Source organism: Corvus kubaryi, unplaced genomic scaffold (genome assembly GCF_017639235.1).
Source record: "Corvus kubaryi isolate FWS band 111438036 unplaced genomic scaffold, C.kubaryi_AGA036_p1.0 split3-37304, whole genome shotgun sequence".
NCBI classification, from domain to species: Eukaryota; Metazoa; Chordata; class Aves; order Passeriformes; family Corvidae; genus Corvus; species Corvus kubaryi.
Window position 1 is genome coordinate 770,920 of NW_024582087.1, and position 19,069 is coordinate 789,988.

General features: G+C 55.4%; 3 protein-coding genes across 14 annotated transcripts in view; 2 read left to right on the plus strand and 1 right to left on the minus strand.

Moving 5' to 3' along the window:
* Positions 1-3,279, plus strand: part of STMN1 (stathmin 1) — a 10,248-nt gene extending 6,969 nt beyond the window's left edge. For both annotated transcript variants that reach the window (XM_042015472.1, XM_042015471.1), the window contains exons 2-5: positions 592-662; positions 1,378-1,550; positions 2,279-2,470; positions 2,771-3,279. In XM_042015472.1, coding sequence (XP_041871406.1) covers positions 650-662; positions 1,378-1,550; positions 2,279-2,470; positions 2,771-2,839 — 447 coding nt within the window. In that variant the 5' untranslated portion in view covers positions 592-649 and the 3' untranslated portion in view covers positions 2,840-3,279. The remainder of the gene's footprint in view (positions 1-591; positions 663-1,377; positions 1,551-2,278; positions 2,471-2,770) is intronic.
* A 534-nt stretch (positions 3,280-3,813) lies between these two features.
* On the plus strand, positions 3,814-11,574 carry PAQR7 (progestin and adipoQ receptor family member 7). Of its 9 annotated transcripts, XR_006013981.1 has the most exons (5): positions 3,814-4,263; positions 5,848-5,974; positions 7,303-8,463; positions 10,076-10,196; positions 10,751-11,574. XR_006013981.1 is itself a non-coding variant. In XM_042015459.1 (3 exons), the coding sequence occupies exons 1-3, from the start codon at positions 4,202-4,204 to the stop codon at positions 8,368-8,370; spliced, it is 1,257 nt and encodes a 418-aa protein (XP_041871393.1). In that variant the 5' UTR covers positions 3,814-4,201; the 3' UTR covers positions 8,371-8,567. The 9 variants fall into 9 exon arrangements, 8 of the variants coding, with proteins under 8 accessions (XP_041871393.1, XP_041871395.1, XP_041871399.1 ...); XM_042015459.1 differs by lacking the exons at positions 10,076-10,196; positions 10,751-11,574 and having other exon boundaries at positions 7,303-8,567; XM_042015461.1 differs by lacking the exons at positions 3,814-4,263; positions 10,076-10,196; positions 10,751-11,574 and adding an exon at positions 4,545-4,698 and having other exon boundaries at positions 7,303-8,567.
* A 459-nt stretch (positions 11,575-12,033) lies between these two features.
* On the minus strand, positions 12,034-18,671 carry MTFR1L (mitochondrial fission regulator 1 like). 3 transcript variants are annotated; one of them, XM_042015469.1, is made up of 8 exons: positions 18,562-18,671; positions 18,414-18,481; positions 17,293-17,397; positions 16,523-16,632; positions 15,804-16,015; positions 15,289-15,601; positions 12,870-12,995; positions 12,034-12,584 (listed from the first exon to the last, which is right to left on the minus strand). In XM_042015469.1, the coding sequence occupies exons 2-7, from the start codon at positions 18,426-18,428 to the stop codon at positions 12,890-12,892; spliced, it is 861 nt and encodes a 286-aa protein (XP_041871403.1). In that variant the 5' UTR covers positions 18,429-18,481; positions 18,562-18,671; the 3' UTR covers positions 12,034-12,584; positions 12,870-12,889. The 3 variants fall into 3 exon arrangements, with proteins under 3 accessions (XP_041871403.1, XP_041871402.1, XP_041871404.1); XM_042015468.1 differs by having other exon boundaries at positions 12,034-12,995; XM_042015470.1 differs by lacking the exon at positions 18,414-18,481 and having other exon boundaries at positions 12,034-12,995; positions 18,562-18,639.
* Between the last annotated feature and the right edge of the window lie 398 nt (positions 18,672-19,069).

Genomic DNA, 19,069 nt, shown 5'->3' on the forward strand with positions numbered 1-19,069 from the left:
CCCCGTCGCCAAAAACCGGTTTTTTCTTTTCTTTTTTGACGGTTGCTGGACCGTTTTGTGGCGGTTTTTTACGGCGCCTCCGTTTTCGCAAGGTGTCCTGGGCGGTGTGCGCCCTCGCTGTCTGCCGCGGTGTGAAGCATCTGACTTGAGCTGCGCAATTAAAAGCGAATTTTAAATGAGCTCGCTTGCGCACATTTCAGATCCTTAGGGAGTAGCAGGTATCCTGGCTGTGCTGTCCTGTAGTGCGTCATTTTTAAATTCGGAGAGCTCTTATCTGTGTGTGAGAGCAGTGAAATCCCCACAGCGCCATGGTAAAACGTGGGTCTTTGTTTGAGTGTCTTAATTACGGTGGAGTAAAACAGATTGAAGATGCTTGGATATCATACAGATCCTGCAACACCAGTAATTCCATAACCTCCCCAGTATTCCCAGTACTGTCTGTCAGCCCCACAAAATGCCTGGAATCATTGACTGCAGTGACCTACCTTGACTGCCTTTTGTTCAGCAGCTCTAATTATGTTTAGCAGTTTTTATTAGAAGGAGCAGGATCCCTGTGCTGGCTGTTGAAAAGCACATCTCTTTGTTATCTAGGAAACCACCCGACTGACCTTCTCCCAGGGTTGGCTTCTGGACTCTTATTTTCTTGGCCATGGCTACTTCTGGTAGGTAGAATTACGTGCTAAATGCTCTTGTCGTTTTTTTTTTTTTTTTTGCCTCTTAATTTCCTCGGGAATAACTTAAAACCCGAATCTAGTGAAATAAGCTGCCACCACCAGGCTTTTTCTCCCATCTTGGGTGAGGCTGTTGAAGCTGGGTGGTTGTGAAAACACCCCAAAAGAGGAGTCTGGCAGCAGATGGGCTTCAGCTCCCTGCAGCCATCTGCTCCCCCGGCAGAGCTGGCTGTCACTGAGGCATCTCAGGGACCACGCGGGTGCAGCTGACACCGTGCAGGGCTGACGAGCCTGGTGCAGGCTTGGGAGAGAAAGCCCTGCCTGCAGATTTCTCTAAAAATTGGATTTTTTTTAGTTCTTGGCTCTCTCGGGTTCCAGGTAAACGCCTGGAAATTCGTCCTCAGGTTTGTCACTGGATAGGGAATGATTTTTTGATTTGAGCTAAAGAACTTGTTTTCGTGGCTTGGGATGTTGAAGGCTAAAATAAAACATCAGGTGCTTGGGTGATGCAGGATTGAGGAAGGATTGCAAAGAAAATTGCCCCGTTTTTGAGCAGTATTGCTGTGCTGGAAACAAAACTCCTGTCCTGGATGCCCTCCCTCAGGGAGCTTCGTGGTGCTGAATTTTGGAAGGCTGTTTCTAGTGTCACCTGAGCCAGTTCCTGCATAAAATGCTGTTTTTCTGGCTTTTTTCCCCCCATTCCCAGATATCCAAGTGAAGGAGCTGGAGAAGCGAGCCTCTGGGCAGGCCTTTGAGCTGATCCTCAGCCCCCCCTCGAAAGAGGCTGTGGCAGAATTCCCTCTGTCTCCCCCAAAGAAGAAGGATGTGTCATTGGAAGAGATCCAGAAGAAGCTGGAAGCAGCAGAGGAGAGACGCAAGGTAGATCTGGAGCAGCTGAAGTGAGCTCTGCTCTGCCAGTTTTGGAGGGTTTGGGGCTCTTTTTTTATTTGTTGCTTGGGATAAGTGGGGTTTTTTTTAATGTCAAGTGGAATATTAGTGGAACTTGTTAATGGAATCCCTGGGGCTCTTAGGAACCTTTAATACAGTCTGCAGAACCATGGCTTTGATTCCAAACTGATTTTGAAGGAAAACTGGGAGGAAACGTAGCTGAGAGGAGCAGCTCTTTCAGGAAGAAGCTGTTTTTCTTGTCTATTAACACCAGAACAGATTAATTTTCTCCTAGAAAACGCAGCAGTGAATCTGTAATGAGAAGTTTGGGAATAAATTGTCTGAGTGATGAAAGATGTGGCTGGGGGTGCAGCCTGGAGCCCTTGAGGGTGGCGAGGCTTTGATTGAAGTCAGCCTGACCTGAATCCCAATGATTCACCACTCTGAGAAGGGAGAGTCTTCAAGGAAAGTTCCGTCAACGTTAACATCAAATCCATGTTCTCTCTCCAGAAAGATCCCATTTAACAAAATCTGCAAGTAATGACAGAAACTGAGCTTTGCAGGTTCTGTGGGTGGGTGGGGGAAGCCCTGGGAGCTGTGTCCTGCAGCACCGGGCTCCTGTTTGCAGCCAAACAGCAGAAAATCCTCTGAGCGGCTGGGGCAGCTCCTGTGGCCCCTGTGGGTGCCCTGCCCTCAGAGCCCGCCCTGTGTCTTGTCAGTCCCACGAGGCAGAAGTGCTGAAGCAGCTGGCAGAGAAGCGGGAGCATGAGAAGGAGGTGCTGCAGAAAGCCATCGAGGAGAACAACAACTTCAGCAAAATGGCAGAGGAGAAGCTGACCCACAAAATGGAAGCCAACAAAGAGAACCGTGAGGCACAAATGGCTGCCAAGCTGGAGCGCTTGCGGGAGAAGGTGGGTGTGGAGCCCTGGGAGAGGGAGCTGTCCATGCTCCCTGCTGGGAAAAGTGGGTAAACCCCCCCCAAAAAACACCCAAGTGAGGAGGGTACCGTGAACAGGTGGGAGAGCTGTTGGTGGTGTGGTCTGGATATGAAATCTGCAAAAGGGTTTGCAGAATTCCAGCTCTTTATGAGAGGGAGGGATGGAGTTGGAGCAGCTTCTCCCCTAAAGCTGCACCCTGTACCCACTCGGTGTCCCCCAGTGGTGTGGGAAGCCTTTCCCAGGATCTCACAGCTTCCTGCTGCTGTTTTTCAGGACAAGCATGTGGAAGAGGTTCGAAAGAACAAAGAAGGGAAAGACCCCGGTGAGGCCGAGACCGACTGACTCCGTTCTGGAAACTGACTCTCCCCCTCCTCCAAATATCCAAAGACTGTACTGGCCAGTGGTTTTATCTTTGGTTTTGGTTCGGTTATATATTTGGTTTTTAAGTTTCTTAGAAACTGATGTAGAACTGTAAAATTAGATTCAAACTGTACACTTGCTTTGGGGGCTAGAGGGGAGACCTTCCATGTGTCACTTTTCTAAAGTGTTGTCTTTTCCAGTGTAGCTTTTTCTTCTTGTTGCATCCTTTTCTACGCCAGTGCCCTCGCTCCTGGGTTGATGGCGGGTACTGTATCAGCTCTGTAAGACCTTTGTGCAAGGAATCTGTAGTAACCGTTCCATGCTGAATATCTGTTACACTTCAAACAAAAATCTCTGACTGTCCCAGTCTGCTAAAATACTGCTGTAACCGAGTGACTCAATAAAGCTGCACAGTGCTGTTATCCCGAGGTCCTTCCTCAGGAGCCGAGGGCTGGGTGGATGGAAAGGTCTGGAGTGGCTCCCTGCTGCCCTGGGCTCGGCTGCTGTGCCCCAGAGCCTGGCATTGTCCGGCTGTGACAATCAGAGCTTTGTGTGACACCTCAGCCCTTGTCAGCTGTTGGGTGTTTGTGTTCTGAGGGCCCCGAGCCACCTCCCCGCGCCGGGACACCCCAACAAACGGCCCTTGTTCCCACAAGACGGAGGGGAGCCTGCCCTTGTGGGGCACGGCAGAAACCTGCTCTGTGCTGGGAGGGTCGGGCAGCCCCGAGGGAAAGGCTCCTGGGGCGAGGGATCATTTCTGTCTTGGTGTCACGCTGTTTTCCCCGGGCAGAGCACAGCACCTGCCACAGCCCGGTCTGTGAGAAAGGGGAGGGGCTGTACTCGTGCTCTGAGGAAAGATGATTGGGGGAAAAATTGCTGTGTTGCACCCCAAACCCTTCCCCTAAGGCCACCCACGGGTACTTGGGCTGCACTGGGGCTGTGAACAGGCACCTCAAACCTCCCCAAAAAAACACCTTGGAGCTCCTGGGCTGTCCCAGCCCTGTGGAGGTGGCACTGGTGCTGCTGGTCTCAGGGACACTTGCTCAGTCCTTCCTCTGTCCTCGACCCTGGCTTGGCTCCCGGCTTTGTTTTCAGTTTAGCTCCATACCCCGAGCAGATGGTGCTGCCCAGGTGACACCTGAGGATGGAAAATCTGTAGGGAATTGGTTTTTTAAGGGACTCACGGAGTCCTGGACCACTTGACTGTCGTGTGGGCTGTGATGGAGATGGAGCTTCAGTTCGGGAAGCTTTTCCCGTGTCCCACCGGGCCCTTCGGAGCTGTTCTTACCCCGGAGCTGATCCGCGAGAGGAGCAGTGGGGCACAGCCCTCCTCGATGGCCGGGAATGCTGCAGCGGCTCTGTTCCCGGAGGGATTGCCAGGAGCGTTTGGATCTCTGCGGCTCGAGGTAAGAGAGAGTCTGTACTGCTCCCTGCTGGGGAGGGAGGCGGCGGCTCTGGGGCTTGGGGCGGCTCGTCCCGACACTGTCCGGCATTGTGTAAGCTGAGGCCGTGGGGATGGGGTCAGGGTCCGGCCGGCGGGGTGGGCGCAGGAAAACAGAGCTGAACTTTGAGCCCAGGCGTGCGAGTGCACCCAGGAGAGAGGCTGAACACCCGGCAGGGCGCGATGGAGGCTGGAGGGAGCCCTGGAGCAGCTCCCGAGTACAAAATGAGGCACAATCAGCAATCAAACCCGCAGATCTTCATTTTAATGTAGTCACCTGCTGAGGAAATAGTGTCCCAAATGCCATGTGGGGTTTTTTCTCCTCTCTCCAAATGTGGGGGAGGAGAATGGCAGCACTGCCAAACCCTAAATGGCGTTGGAGCCCAAAGTGATGCTAAATGTGAGGTTTGAACTTGCCAGAGCTGTCAGAGCTCGGCACGGGGCCTTCTGTTCCCTCCTCTTCCTTCTGCTTCGCGTATCTGCCGTGCTTGTGCTGAGCTGGGGCTCTGCAGCCGGGTCTGGGGTCTCTGAGTGCTCCCGGGGGGGAATTTTGGGGGGGGGGGAGGGAGACGGGGGGGTGCGAGGAGGGAGAGGACAGCAATGACCTGAGAGTGGGGCAAGGGAGGGGGATGCTCAGGGCAGGAAAACGGAACTCAGGGGCCCTCTGGGGAAGGCTGGGCTGGGAGTAGATTCCTTAAAAATAAAAAAGGACCAAAAAAAAAAAAAAAGCTCCACAGCTTCTGCCACCTGTGGAGGAAGGGAGGGAGGGAGGGATGTGGAGCCGTGTCGGGGTTGCGAAGGGAGGGGCAGCGGCTCGGAGCAGCGGGCGGAGGCAGCGGCGGGGCCGGGGCGGGGCGGGCCCGGCGGCGGCGGCGGCTGAGGCCGGACGGGTCCGGTCCGCTCTGCAGGTGCCGGGGCGGGGCTGGGGGTCCCGGGGGGCACCGCGAGGGGAAGGGGCCCAAAGCCCTGCTCATCCTCATCCTCATCCCCACCCGCGCCCCGCGGGGGGAAGCATCCCCGGGGAGGGAGAACGATCCTGGGCTGCCCGGGTTTGGCAGGGCTGGAGCTGCGGCTCTGCGGGGGCTCAGGTGGGTCAGGGGCTGATCCCCGGGCTGGAGGAAACCCGTGGTGATTTGAAAATGAAAGCTCTCTGTGCTTTGGGAGGCTGGGTGCCGCTGTGTGGCGGGAGCAAACAGGGATGTAAACAGCCGGGGGCGAGTCTTTATCATCACAGAAAAATTCAGCGGGAGGGGTGGATGCTGCTGGGGAAAGGAAGCGCTCCGGAGGAAACGCCAGGCGTTTGAGGCAGCGTTATCGACAGCTCGTGGGGAGGCGGAGGGTGTTTTTTGGAGTACGAGGCAGCTGAAGGATTTCCAGGATGTGCTCCCTTCATAACGGAGCGTTGCTCAAGGCTCGGTAGTTGGGAAGAGCTCGGCAAATTAAGTCCTGCTCCGACAAGTTTTGGAGGAGCTGAAGTAAACACTGCTCCTTTTCCTGCCTCGTGCTTGGCTGCTCCCCGCTGCTCCTGACACGGCATCTCCCCGAGCAGAGCCAGGGCCGCCTTTCCCGCTGGAATTTCTCTTCTGGGAGCCGGAACGGGGTCGGACACGGCCGGAGCTGAGCCCCCTCCCCTGCACCTGGGCGTCCTCGAGGGCAGCGGCAGCCCTGGCACCAAGGCAAGTTCTCCGGGCAGTGTTTGCTTCCGAACTGCCCGTGGAATTTAGGTCAAAACAGCTGAACTTGGGAGGTTCTGCTTTTGCCCTCTGTCTGTGGCAGCACTCGGGGCTGTTTCGGTTCAGAGCGGGAGCTGTGAGTCCGGAAGAGGTTCAGGGGGTGAATTTTTCCCTGGCAGCCCAAGAAAGTCGCAGCTTTTCGGGAGGGTTTGGGAGGCCAAGGGAAGGTTGGGATCACCCTTTGTGAGGCGCTGCCCCAGCCGGGGGGGCTGTTTGAGATGTGGGGCCTCTAATCAGGCGAGGTGGGCAAAGGGCAGTGGGGAGGGAGATCGAGCAGCAAAGAGCCTGGATTTTTGTGCATCTGTGCCCCTCAGATCCAGGCAGGAATGAGTTACAGCCTGTTTTTGATGAGGAAATTAGAGAGCTTTTAAAAACAAAACAGTCCCATCCCCACCTCCTCCTGTTCCCGAACTTTGAAGAACTTTTCCTGTCCCTGAAATGATGGCACTTGCAAGGGCTTGAGGCATAAATTAGCACTGGAGGTGGAAGTGAATCAGGTTTTCTTCAGGACTTGTCTGAGCAAGAGCAGGTAACATGGGGGGGAGAATCTCATTTTGGGCATGTTCTGTTCAAGAAGTTCTTAGGAAAAGGCTGAACAAGCTGGCAGGGCTGCCTTTATCTGGGTAAGGAGAGCAGCTTCCAAAATGTAAATATGGAAATTCCTGCTCACAAAGATGACGCTGCTGGACCTCAGTAGTGCAACAGGATGAACTCACTCGGGCCACGTTGTTTTTGTGGGAAGCTGCTTGGAAAATCAGGAGCTGAAAAAAGGAGGTAAAACTCCAAATGCAGGAGTTGCAGCCCCTGTTAGTGGTGTTGGTTATTTCTGTTCTCAGATGCCCCTCGTGAGGCAGAGCAGGTCACCCTGATGCTTGTGGGAACATGGCTTGTTGGTATTTGTAAGGACAAACCCTGCAAACAGTTTACAGGAGGGGAAATCTGGAGTGGGAGGTTTGTTTGAGATGCTTGGTTTGTTTAGCAGTTCCCAAACTACAGGGAAGGGGGGTGAGCCAGGCACTGCTGTGTCCTGGTGTGTTCATTATTGTGTCATTTAACCCCATACTCATGTCCTCTGGGCTCCTCCACGCAGTCTGTGCAGCAGAGGCGCCTCAGGGCTTCTTAAATCTCCCTTCAGCCTCCTTTCTGCCACTGTTGTGGGGGATTCTAGGGGGCAAAACACCAGGCCAAGCATTTGAACAGCCCCTGCTGGTCGATTTTTATGTTTAAATCCCTACTAAACCCCACAGCAAAACTTTCTTTCCTTCCCAAAGGTAATTTTGCACGGCGAGGACCCGGACTTTGGCCTCATCATGGCAACGGTGGTGACTGAGAAGCTCAGCCGGCTCTTCATCAACGTGAAGCAGCTCCCGCAGGTGCTGGGCCCGCTGGCCCCGGCCACGCTCAGCAGCTCCGAGGTGCCGCCGGTGTTCTGGAAGCCCTACATCCACGGCGGCTACCGGCCCGTGCGCCAGACCTGGCGCTACTACTTCTCCACGCTCTTCCAGCAGCACAACGAGGCCATCAACGTCTGGTCACACCTGGTGGCCGCCCTGGTCCTGCTGCTGCGCTTCCAGCGCCTCTGGCAGCACGTGGACTTCGGGCAGGACGAGCACGCACGGCCCCTGCTCATCATCCTGGCTGCCTCCATCACCTACCTGACGTTCAGCAGCCTCGCCCACCTGCTGCAGGCCAAGTCCGAGTTCTGGCACTACAGCTTCTTCTTCATGGACTACGTGGGGGTGGCCGTTTACCAGTACGGCAGCGCCCTGGGCCACTTCTACTACGTCATCGAGCCCAGCTGGCACCAGCGCGTCCGCGGCTTTTTCCTGCCGGCGGCGGCGGCGCTGGCCTGGCTGTCCTGCGCCGGCTGCTGCTACGCCAAGTTCCGCTTCCACCCGTCCTGCCCGCTGCCCGGCCGGCTGTGCCAGGAGCTGCCCTCGGGCCTGGCCTACCTGCTGGACATCAGCCCCGTGGTCCATCGCATCTGCACCTCGGCGCGGCCGGACCTGGCCCTGCTCTACCACAAGTGCCAGGTGCTCTTCTTCCTCATCGGGGCCTTTTTCTTCTCCCATCCCTACCCTGAGAAGTGGTTCCCCGGGAAGTGCCACTTCTTCGGGCAGAGCCACCAGATCTTCCACGTGTTCCTGGTGCTCTGCACGCTGGCGCAGATCGAGGCCGTGGTGCTGGACTACGAGTCCAGGAGGGAGATCTATTCCTCCCTCCAGGGGGACCTGGCTCACGACTTCTCTGCCCTGTTCCTCTTCACTGTCACCTGCTCTGTCCTCACAGCCGCCTACATGGCCCGGAGGGTGAAGGAGAAGTTGAAGAAAGAAGAGTAAAGAAGAAGTGAGCTCAGCCCAAATCCAGCCCCAAGCCTCGAGATGCTGCTTCATGAGCTGTTACTCAGCAAGTGCTTTCTATAGGGAATGAAAGTAAGAGATGCTTTTTATGCTTTTTAAATCCAGCATAAGTTCCAGCTTGCTCATAGAATGGTACACGGGTTCAGTCCACCTCTGAATAAACAGTTGGAACAAAGTGTTTTATGTGCCCTGATGGGCTGGGGAAGGCTCTGGGAAGCTGCCAGGTCTCCCAGCATGAGGTAAGGAGAGGCCATCTGGCCGCTGTTAGAATCTAACCCATGGAAACAAACCAAGGTGAGGTCTGAACCACTAAGGTGACAAATTAATTTATTATCATTTCAGGCTCCTCTTATAGGGCTGAGGGTGTTTTTCAGAGCTGTCCATGCAGTGGCAGGGCCCTGTGCTTTACCCTGTGGGAGCAGGATGGGCACAGCATGGGGAGAGGAGGGGTTGATGCGATGGAGGAGCCCCAGGAGCAGGCCGGAGCCCCCAGCGCTGGGTCAGGGCTGGGAACAGGTGTTGCTTCCGCCCCGATGTGGGTACAGAGGGCAAACGCGGGGCAGGACACGGCCGGGCCTGCCGCAGCCGCTGTGTCCCGGCCTCTCCTGCCAAAGCTCAGCGGCCGCTGCTCCTCCGCTGCCGCCGCTCCCGCCTAGGGCCGCTCCCGCTGCTCTGAGGCGGCCGCGGCGCCGCCGCCTCTTATATAGGGCAGGGCCCGTGTGGGCGTGGCTTCACCCCGCCTATGGCCCCGCCCCTCGGCTCCCATTGGTCCATCCCTGCCGGCGGCGCATGCGCGGTGCCTGGTGGGGGCGGGGCCGGCGCGAGCGGGAAACCGGGACCGGGAAAAAACCGGGAGCGGGAATTCTCGGGAACGGGACAGCCCCGGGAACGGGAAAAAACCGGGAGCGGGACCCGGGAACGGGGCAGCCCCGGGAGCCCCGGGATGAGGCGCCGGCGTGGGGGCGGCGCGGCCCCGGCCGAGGCCTGCGGGGTGTGGCTGGACACGGCCGAGCTGAAGCGGGGCCCGGCGCGGGTGAGGCCCGGGCGGGCACCGGGAGCGGCCCGGGGGAGCCGGAGGGGACGCGGCGGGGTCGGCACAGCCCCGGGGGACCCCCGCGGGCTCCTGGGGAAGGGTTGGAGCATTTCGCTCCACTGAATCCTGTATTCCATCGAGAAGGATTCACTCCGGGGTCTGGAGCATCGCCCTGATGAGGAGAGACTGTGGGAGCTGGGCCTGGTCGGTCTGGAGAAGGGAAGGCTGAGAGGGGATCCCGTCAATCCGGAAAATGTCCCCAAGGGGTGTCAGAGGATGGTGCCAGAGTGTTCAGTGAGAGGATGAGGAGCGATGGCCATAAACTAAACCACAAGGGCTTCCACCTCAACATAAGCTTCTTTCCATGAGGGTGGGCAGAGCCCTGGAACAGCTGCCCAGAGAGGGCTGGAGTCTCCCTCTGTGGGGACATCCCAAACCCACCTGGACCTGTCCCTGTGTCACCTGCTCCAGGTGCCCCTGCCTTGACAAGGGGCATCTCCAGAGGTCCCTTCCAACCCCAGTTATTCTGGGATTTCCAACCCCAGTGGCTCTGATGCTGTGTAATAGAGGTGGGAGCTGTGCCACAGCGATGGAAGAAGGGTAGAGCTGGTTTTATATTTATTAATATTTTTCACTTGTTTCTTCCTGCAGCCCCCCAGCGCCAAGATCAAAGCACCCACCCGAGTTCCCGAGAGGAAACGCACCCCAGTGCTGCTCCCACAGCCTGGCACCAAGCAAACCACCATCCCCACCTTCTTCAGCTCCCACACAGGTACCTGGGGCCCCGGGGGAAGGAGGTTCAGGTGGTACAAACCCATCTCTCATCTCTTGGCAGCTTTGCTGGGCAGGAAAGTTCATTTTGTGGTGCAGAGGGTGAAGGTTTGAAGGCCCAAGAAGGAGGAGCTGGCTGGTTTTGAGAACTTGGATTTTATATTAAATGGTTTCAGAGGCAAGTGTGGGACTTGCTGCCTCCATCAGGCCAGGGCAGCTTCACAGGGGAGTTCTGTGGGGTTTTTTGGTAACTTTGAGCTGCTGCTTTTAAAGGGAATGCAGAGGGGACCTGGCAGGAAAGCCGAGGGAGGGAGGCAGAGGAGCCGAGGGCAGGAGCAGCTGAAGGTGCAGCTCTCATGTCTCACTTGAGGGGCTGATGGGAGCCAGAGCAGAGCTTTGGGTGCTGTTCAGAGCAGCCTCTGCAGCAGCACGGGATTATTGTGGGGTGCTGGGTGACAAGTCCTTAGGGACACACAGAGGAGAGCAGTGATGCTGTGGGTGCTGATTAACCCTGAGAAATGCGGCTGCTTTAACCAATTCCCTGTCGTTTTTCAGATGAAAGAGACAAAGAAAACTCCAGGCCGACTCCCTGCACCCCAAATAAAGACTGTAAGGACACAGGGGTTCCTCTGGCTGCCTGCCCTGTGAAGATCCTGGCCTTGCCACAGCTGGAGGGAGCCCGGGAAGAGCCCTCTGGAGCCGAGCAGGGGGTGCAGAGCACATCACGAGCATGGCAAACACCTCTGGAACCCCCAGAGCTCCAAATGGAGTCTGAGAGCCAGAGCAAAGCCTCCTGTGGGGCTGGGGGGGATTCCTGGTGCTGCAGCTTCTCCCAGGGCTCGGAGTACGATGGGATCATCGCTCCCAGGAACAAATCCTGGTTATTTCCTGAAGAAACGGCCTCAGGGAGCAGGAAACCACAGCACTGGAGCAGAGTTAATTCTGGGATGGGTTTTGCTGGGACTGAGAACACCAATCCTGTCCCAGGGGCTGCTCCCAGAGGGGTTTGTTCCTCTCCCCTCAAAGAGCGGGGCCAGAACACGGTGGGGGCCCAGGGGGGGTCCTGCAGGGAGCTCTTCTCCCAGGACTCCCAAGGGAACAGGGTCATTGCTCACAGGGCCAGGGGCAGCTCCAGCCCGAGGCAGAGCCAGCCCCGGGGGCTGGAGCTGGGCTCGGAGGCCCTGTTCACGCAGGACTCGGAAGGGAACAGGGTCATTAAACACTGGTGAGTGAGCTCAGCCTGCCCTGGGCAGCAGCAGAGTGCAGCTGTTGTGAAGGAAGTGGTCAGAACTGGGGAAGTGAACCCCTTGGTGCAGCCCTCCGCACCTCTCCGTTCTCTGAACTTTGCTCTAATCCAAATAAAACGCTGGAGTTTGTAAGGGTTTGAGTGTTTCAGTCAGGATCACAGCCTGGGGCTCTGTCCTGTCCTGCCCAGGCTGCGCAGGGACCACGTTCCCAGGGCAGGGACTCTGCTGCCAGCTCCATCTCCACAGGCAGGCCCCAAAATCCACCCAATCCTCGTGTAGAGGAGCCTTGTGGGGACAGGGGGAACAATCACCTCATCCAGGGGCTCTGGGGGTGCATCCAGGAGGGGAGGAGCTCCCTATAAAAATGATTAATTCTTACGTCTTCCTTCTCTCTGCCACAGAAGGCTCCTCTCTTGTTTTTAAGGTGGGGATGATGATTTAATTTTTCAAGGAAATCAAGGTGGATTAAGAAAGCCCCTGGCACCTGAATCTGTTCAGCTGCAGCAGCTGGGATTCCACCCCAGCCCAGCCTGCCCCAAAAAAGTCCCACCCCGACCCCGGGCACATCAAGAACCCCACAGACCAGCGGTGTCTTATTAAGGCTCCATTTTATATAAAGGAAAAAAATCAAACTTTAAATACAGCCATGAGGGAACTGCAGGGAACGTGGAGCTGAGGGGAACCTCTCCGAGTGAGGAGGAACTGCAGCCACAGCCAAGGCCAAGCTCCTCCTTCCCTGGTCTGGTTGGGGTGCTCGGCCCTTTGCATTGGTGCGTCAATAAATAGACCTTTGGAGGCTAAATAAAACACAGGTTTGGGGTACAAGGACTGGTAATGGAACATTAAATTACTGCCAAGAAATTAAGGCCATTCTGTCATGCAACTGTGGGCTGATCTGTGAGATAAGAAACACCCAGGGCACACAAAATCCCTCAGACCCAAGTTTTTCCCGGGATTTTTGGGAAAAACGCCTTTTCCCACCATGATCCAACAGTCCCCAAAGCCCTGGAGAGCTGGAAGCATTCACGAGCTCATTCTCAGCAGCTCTGTACCGTACTCAGGACAAAGGGCTGGAGGTTTGTCCTGTCCATACTGGAAATGGGAACTGGTTCTATCCTCACAGGTTAATGCTCAGTTGGAACCTAAGGAAAAGTGTAGGTAGAAAGAACTTCATCCAGCAGCACTCCAGGAGATCCTCATCAATCACCAACAGCAAAACACAGGTGGAAAAGAGCTTCCATCTTCTTAAAAAGGTTTTTCTTAAATAGAACAACACATGGAAAACACATCAAACCCGAAGGGTCTTTCCTAATTAAGTGTCCGGTGCACAAACCATGTCTGATTAATAAAAGAGGCGAAAGGCTCAATCCTTAGGAGAAGGCAGCTACTGTGGAGGAGATTTTGGGAGCATAAACACTTTTGCTTACAGAGCTGAGTGCCAGCAGCATCACTTCTCCTTCAGGGCCAGGTCTTCATTCTTCAGGGCAAATTTCCTTCTCAGGACCTCTGCGATGAGCACGGCCGGGTCCTCCTCCTTCATGGAAGGGCGGTTCCTGCAGGGGGACAAAAGCACTGGCACTCAGTCCAGACAAGAGCCAGAATTCCTGACTGACAGCTCTGCCTGGAGCCTCGAAGTGTTTTCCTGCAGCTTTTATCATCAGATGCTGTCACGAGTGGAGGAGGTGCAAGAAAGACACCACAAAACAACAAAAAGAGGGAAAATTCAGCCCTTTCCTGTTGGCTTGAAAAACCTGGAACTCACCTGGAGCTCGTTTTGTGGCTCCAGGGGCATCCTGGAAATCTCACCCTCAAAGCTCTGCCTAATTCTTATTCCACTGTGCTAATAATAAGTAATCGACCCAAAACTTCATAAATTATTTACAACCTACATCCCCTCCATATAAAGGACCCAGTGTTTGGGGGGAAGGTCTAGAAGTGTCTATTTCTTCCTCAATTTTGTTGCACCATGGATTTCTGCTTTCCTATTTCAATATTGGTGATTCCAGGCATTTTAAAGCAGGGCTGGTGTGGATTTCCTTCCACTACACGAGTTTTCCTGTTCTCAGAGCAATCTGCCTCCTCCACCAAGTTGACACAAGCAGCTCCTTTCAGAAGATTATTTTACAGGAGGCCTCACTTCTTTTCCCTCAGGTACCATGGTTTTGTTTGCAACCTGTAATAATAATTTCAGAGCTTTATTTTTTTTCGTAGCTGAAGTCTTCCCTTGCTCAGAAAACACAATGGGAGTTTTAAACATTCCTAAAAGACACACAAAAAAAAAATCCCCCTGGCCTATTTCCACCAGACACTGGAACAGGCTTCAGTTCACATTTGCTGAAACAGGCACATTTCTGCAAGTTCCTCACTCGTTCCTGGAGCTTCCAAGGCTGAGTTTAAACACAAAAGCTGAGTTTAAACACCAAAGCTGAGTTTAAGATGCGAGTCCTACACAGCAGCAACAGCAGAGAAGCGTGGATGTAATTATCTCTTCAAGCATCTTTTGCATCTTTGAGCACCTTTTTTCCTCCACTTAAAGAGCACCTGACCCTCTTCAGGCTCCCCAGTGCTGCCCAATATAGCTGGGGGAGCACAGGGGCTGCTCCACAACTGCACCAGAAGTAGGAATTAAAGCTCAACAAATAATGAACATCAGTAATTAACTTAATTTTACAGCTACCTGCAACTTCCTCAGCCAGCTTTAATTAAGCTGTAATAACCCCAAAAACACCACTGCTGTTGTGCAGGAGAGGCTGAGGCAGAGAAGCTGATGAGGGGGAAATGGTTCAGCTCCAGCCTTGGTGCTGCAGCATTCCCTGCAGGAGCACGGCCCAGCCCTGGATAATCAGCCAAGGATCGAGGGGATGGGTCCTGGGGTCCTTCTGCCCACCCTGCATCCCAGGAGAGGGATCTGGCAGCTCCCCTCAGGGAAACCAGAGCAAAGGGGTGAATTTTGTGGGAGATGGAGGTGTAACACCCCGTGATGCTCTGGGTGTGGAGGCTGAACGTGCTCCTCTCATCTGACTTTAATTTTTTCAGTGCTGAGAATCTGATTCCTTTCAAACCGAATTAGGCACAGCAATTGTGAACAGCCACCACCCAGCGGGGTATTTTTGGCCAGGAATCTCACACAACAGAATGGAAAATGTGGAGACTGAGCTTCAGCACTGAGATCTGAGCGTGTGAAAGGCAGGTGGCACAGCCAGCACTGGAGAAGGAACTTTCTCAGCTGGGCAGGATCTTGTCCATGGAGCAGTTTCAGGAGTTCTCATGATCAGAACTTGTCAATTCCTCACGAGACAAGTGCAAACTCACCCTGCCCACGCCCAGAGCTGAGCCAGATGAAGAACCACAGAAGCTGAGAAGCTCCACGTGTTAAATCCCTGTATATTCCATGCTGGAAAAGCTGCTGAGCTTCCCAACTGCCTGGGAATGTGAGGTGGGCTAAGACCAGCACTTCCTTCACTCTGAGAGCTGCCAACACACACAGGTCTGGTCTGCATCTGGGCAAACACAGCTTTCTGTCAGGTCAACAAGCTGGAAGAGCCAAACATTGGGCTAAGCAGTTTAAATTCCCCTCCACTATTTCCTATCCAGGGGAAAAAAAAAACCAACCAAACCAGGAATGTGTTATCAAGTTCTGCTCCAAAGAGGTATTTCCCCCATGAAAATTCTCCACTATTTCCTATCCCAGAAAGGAAAACAGCCAGGAATGAGTGACCACGTTCTGCTCTGAACAGGCCTTTCCCCCAGCAATGAAGGACACAGAGCAGCACCAGCAGCCGGTGCCACGTCCAGGCTCTGCAGGGATTTGACACAAAATAAAAAGAGAGTTCAGGAAGCACTTACAAGTCCTTGCTCTGCTTCATCCTATGAATGTCTTTGAGAATTCCCATCATGTCAGCAAAGCTGCTGGCCTTGGAAAGGGACACGGAGTCGTCGTCGTCGGGGTCCTTTGGCTCCGGCCGGCAGCTCTCGGAGGCGGCGGAGCAGAGCACGGACACCGAGGGCAGCTCGGGGCTCTCCAGCTCGGCCTCCTCCTCCGTGATGTCGCTGATCACAAAGGACGTGGTGGACTGGAAAGAGGGTCCAAAACAATGTACAGGAGAAGAGGCATTTGAGCTTCCTGGAGATAACAGATCTGGTGTCATCTGGGCAGAGGCTGGAAGAGAAAACAAGAGGTGGACTGGTGAACTCACAGCAAACCACGTGGGACGGTTTCTCCCCAACACAACAGAACTAAACACAGCCCCTGAGCTGCCCCCAGAGCCAACATCCCCCCATGGCTCTGCTGGGAAACAGCCCTGAGTGAGCCTGCAGGAAACACCAGCCCCCAGCAGAAATAAAGCTCATCACGACCCTACCTGACTCTGCAGCCACGATCTTTGCGATCTGGCTCCGGAGGTGACTCAGCTCATCCTGGAGCTCTGTGGTTCGGCTCAGGGCTGGCAAGCCAGGCTTCTTCAGGGCCAGCAGCTTCTCCTCCTGCTTCCTCAGGTTGGGCACTGAGGCGTTTCTCTGGATCACCGTGAAGGGACTCGGCTTCCACTTGTGCTTCAGCGGGCGAGTGTCACTTCTGGGGACAAAAACCTGTCAGCCACAAGGCCCAAACCTCTCCATGACAAAGCTCGGCCTCCCCTGAGGGCAGCAGAGCCTCCAACAAAACAAATGAAGCCTCTGTGCACCACCAGAGGTGCAAATGTGCTGTGCTGCTGCACGAGCTCTCTGCAGCACAAGGAACAGAGGAAGCTGTGGCTGCCTCATCCCTGAAGTGTCCAAGGCCAGGCTGGACAGGGCATTTCAGTCCTGGGAGAACTCAACCCTTCCACTTCCTGACCAGGAAACACCCCGAAGCAGGGAGCTGCTCTGCACAGAGCAGCCAGTGACACATGGCACGGCACAGGCTCCTGGCACTTCCTACAGGAATTCCTCCCAGGGTACTTTATCACTTTTTTCCTCCTTCTCTTGGGAAAAACTTCTTTCAAGAGGCACCACATCAGACCCCGAGAGGACTGGAAGTTGTGGTCATCTGAGCAGTGTCTGGCCTGAGCTCTGTGACAGAAACCAGCAGATAAAAACCAACCTGACCCTGGCGTAGGTCTCCTCATCATCCGCTGCGATCCACACGATGTCAGCCAAGGTGGGCACGGGGGGCACATCATTCAAGTACAGATCTGAGACACTTGGCAGAACCTGGCAAGAAGGAAACGCTGCTCAGGACATGGTGTTTGCTCTCCTGGAGCTGCCCCAGGTGTGCTGTCAGAACCCCTGTCCTCGGTGGCAGCTGTGTCTGGCAGATGCACAGCAGCAGCTCCAGCAGGTTTCCTTCCGTTTGCACAATTGTTTTAAGTTTTCTGGGCTGGGAAATAAAGCCCTCGGTTCTGGGCACTGCTGTGCTTCCCTGTGTCAGCTCCTGCTCCTTCCTGCTGTGTGTCTGAGGCAGGAGGGGACACCTGATCCAGGCCAGGCGCTGCCAAGGCCACGTGCAACACTCTGCCACTCCAAGGGTGAGTCAGGGACTCCGTAATCCCTGTGAGCGTTCAGGGAACAGGCCCACAGGGCACGAGGCTCCTTGGAGGTCACACAACAAAGCCCTGGCTCAGCAGCTCCACCATTTCATCTCTTCCAGCTCAGACACTGCCTGAGGAGGGATTTCCTTCAAGTTGTTAGTGATCACTTTACAAAAAGAGAATTAAAAAAAAAGAAATTTATTTAAAAAAAAAAAAAAGAACTGTACTGGTACAGTTTTAGTGGCTACAACTCTGCAGATATCTGGGGGCAAACCAGCATCTGATGCAATGCCTTGTCCTGCCCCAGCTCCTCTAGCCACCCCCAAGCCCAGGGGTCACTCACCTCGAAGGTGGCCCTGGGACAGGGTTTCAGAGGGAGGTTGGAGCCGATCATCCTGACCACGCTGCGAGCTGAGCCATGGGGCTTGTTCTGCCAGATGGGGATGGTCTACAAGAACCCACAGCACACAATTAATTTCTCAAGTCGGTGCCCTTCTTGAATCCATTCTCATAAACTGTCAGGAGTCTGATCTCTGACTATTTATCTCTTCACTTTTAATTGAGAACCTGGTGATATCTGAGGTCCCCATTTCACAGAACTGTGTTCAGCTGGACACAGGTGACAGTCACACAGGTACAGGGGCATTTAGAACGTGGGCGTAGTGTCTTCAGGACTGAAAACTAAAAGCATTCAGTAAAAGCACTCACTGCCAGCAGGCATTTTCACAAAGGAAAACTTGGCAAAAGGAGGAAAACAGCAACACATCAAGGACCCAGGAGGAAAATGGCATCAAAATAAAGTGTCATTCAAGGGACACTCCTGCCTTCACACCATCTCTAATACAAGCAGCGCTGTTAAATATCGCAGAGCAGCTGTGAGTCTCCTTCCCTGCAGGCATTCACTGGACATGGTGCTGAGGAACCTGCTCTAGGACGTCCTGCTTGAGCAGGGGCTGGACCAGGAGACCTCCAGTGGTCCCTTACAACCTGGCCCATTCTGGGACAAGGCTGAACGTTTCTTGGGTGACAGCAAGGGACAAGTTCATCCAATGCCTGTCCCAGCCCTGGGCCATGGGGAACAGCCTCGGAGGCTGTTTTCAGAAATAGCAACTGCTTTAGAGCTCTCTGGACACTTCTGAACTGGGCCCAAAAGGTGAAATGCTCTGCCCATTTGACACTCACAGGCTCCTGTGACAAGAGGACACCGCAATGACAAAGCTCAGCCCACAACACACCCAAGAACTGACTTATTGCTGGAGCTCGTTCTGCACTCTGTGCCTGAGCACTGCTCCGTGCTGACAGACCTGAAATTCCTGCTGAGTATTTTAAACCGAACCCCTGAGCTGGGGGGCAGCGAGATGACAGCTCTCTGGCTGCGGAGAGGTGTCGGGGGAAGGTGCCGGGGGAAGGTGCCAGGGCAGCGGTCGGGGCAGGTGACAGAGGCACTGTCCGGGTGTCACTTACGGCCTCCGCGTCCATCTCCGCTGGCTCAGCGCCGGCTGCTCATCGCACCCGCTCCGCCGCGTCTCTCACTGCAACACACACCGAGCAGCTGCAGCAGCGCCCCGGCCCGGCTCCCCCGGCTCCCCCGGCCCCCCGCGCCCCCCGGTACCTGCGGGGCGGCGGCGCAGCTCGGCCCCGCTCCCAGCGCCGTGCGCGGCCCCTCCGCCGCCATCGCCCGGAACCAGAACCAGAACCCGCCCCGCGCCCTTCCGGGAGCGCAGCGCAGGCGCCGGGCCCGGGGCGGAGCGGCAGCGGCGGGGACGCCCCGGTGAAGGGAGGGATAGCGAGGGGGGGACAGCTGGGGACACCCCGGTGCAGGGGGACAGCGAGGGGGGGGCAGCTGGGGACACCCCGGTGAAGGGGGGACACCTCGGTGAAGGGGGCACATCTGGGGACACCCCGGTGCAGGGGGCACATCTGGGGACAGCCCGGTGCAGGGGGGACACCTCGGTGAAGGGGGCACATCTGGGGACAGCCCGGTGCAGGGGGACACATCTGGGGACACCTCGGTGCAGGGAGGGACATCTGGGGACACCCCGGTGCAGGAGGGGACACCTCGGTGAAGAGGGCACATCTGGGGACATCCCGGTGCAGGGAGGGGACATCTGGGGACATCC

Excerpts from the sequence above, each read along its gene's own strand:
- MTFR1L (XM_042015470.1), bottom strand. The coding sequence starts at position 18,624 with ATGGCGGCGGAGGGGCCGCGCACGGCGCTGGGAGCGGGGCCGAGCTGC. Across the intron at positions 16,016-16,522 it reads GAGACCTACGCCAGGGTCAG|AAGTGACACTCGCCCGCTGA; the intron begins GTTGGTTTTTAT and ends TTTTGTCCCCAG. Across the intron at positions 15,602-15,803 it reads GATCGTGGCTGCAGAGTCAG|CCTCTGCCCAGATGACACCA; the intron begins GTAGGGTCGTGA and ends TTTCTCTTCCAG.
- PAQR7 (XM_042015459.1), top strand. The coding sequence starts at position 4,202 with ATGCTGCAGCGGCTCTGTTCCCGGAGGGATTGCCAGGAGCGTTTGGAT. Across the intron at positions 4,264-5,847 it reads TTGGATCTCTGCGGCTCGAG|AGCCAGGGCCGCCTTTCCCG; the intron begins GTAAGAGAGAGT and ends CTCCCCGAGCAG. Across the intron at positions 5,975-7,302 it reads GCGGCAGCCCTGGCACCAAG|GTAATTTTGCACGGCGAGGA; the intron begins GCAAGTTCTCCG and ends TCCTTCCCAAAG.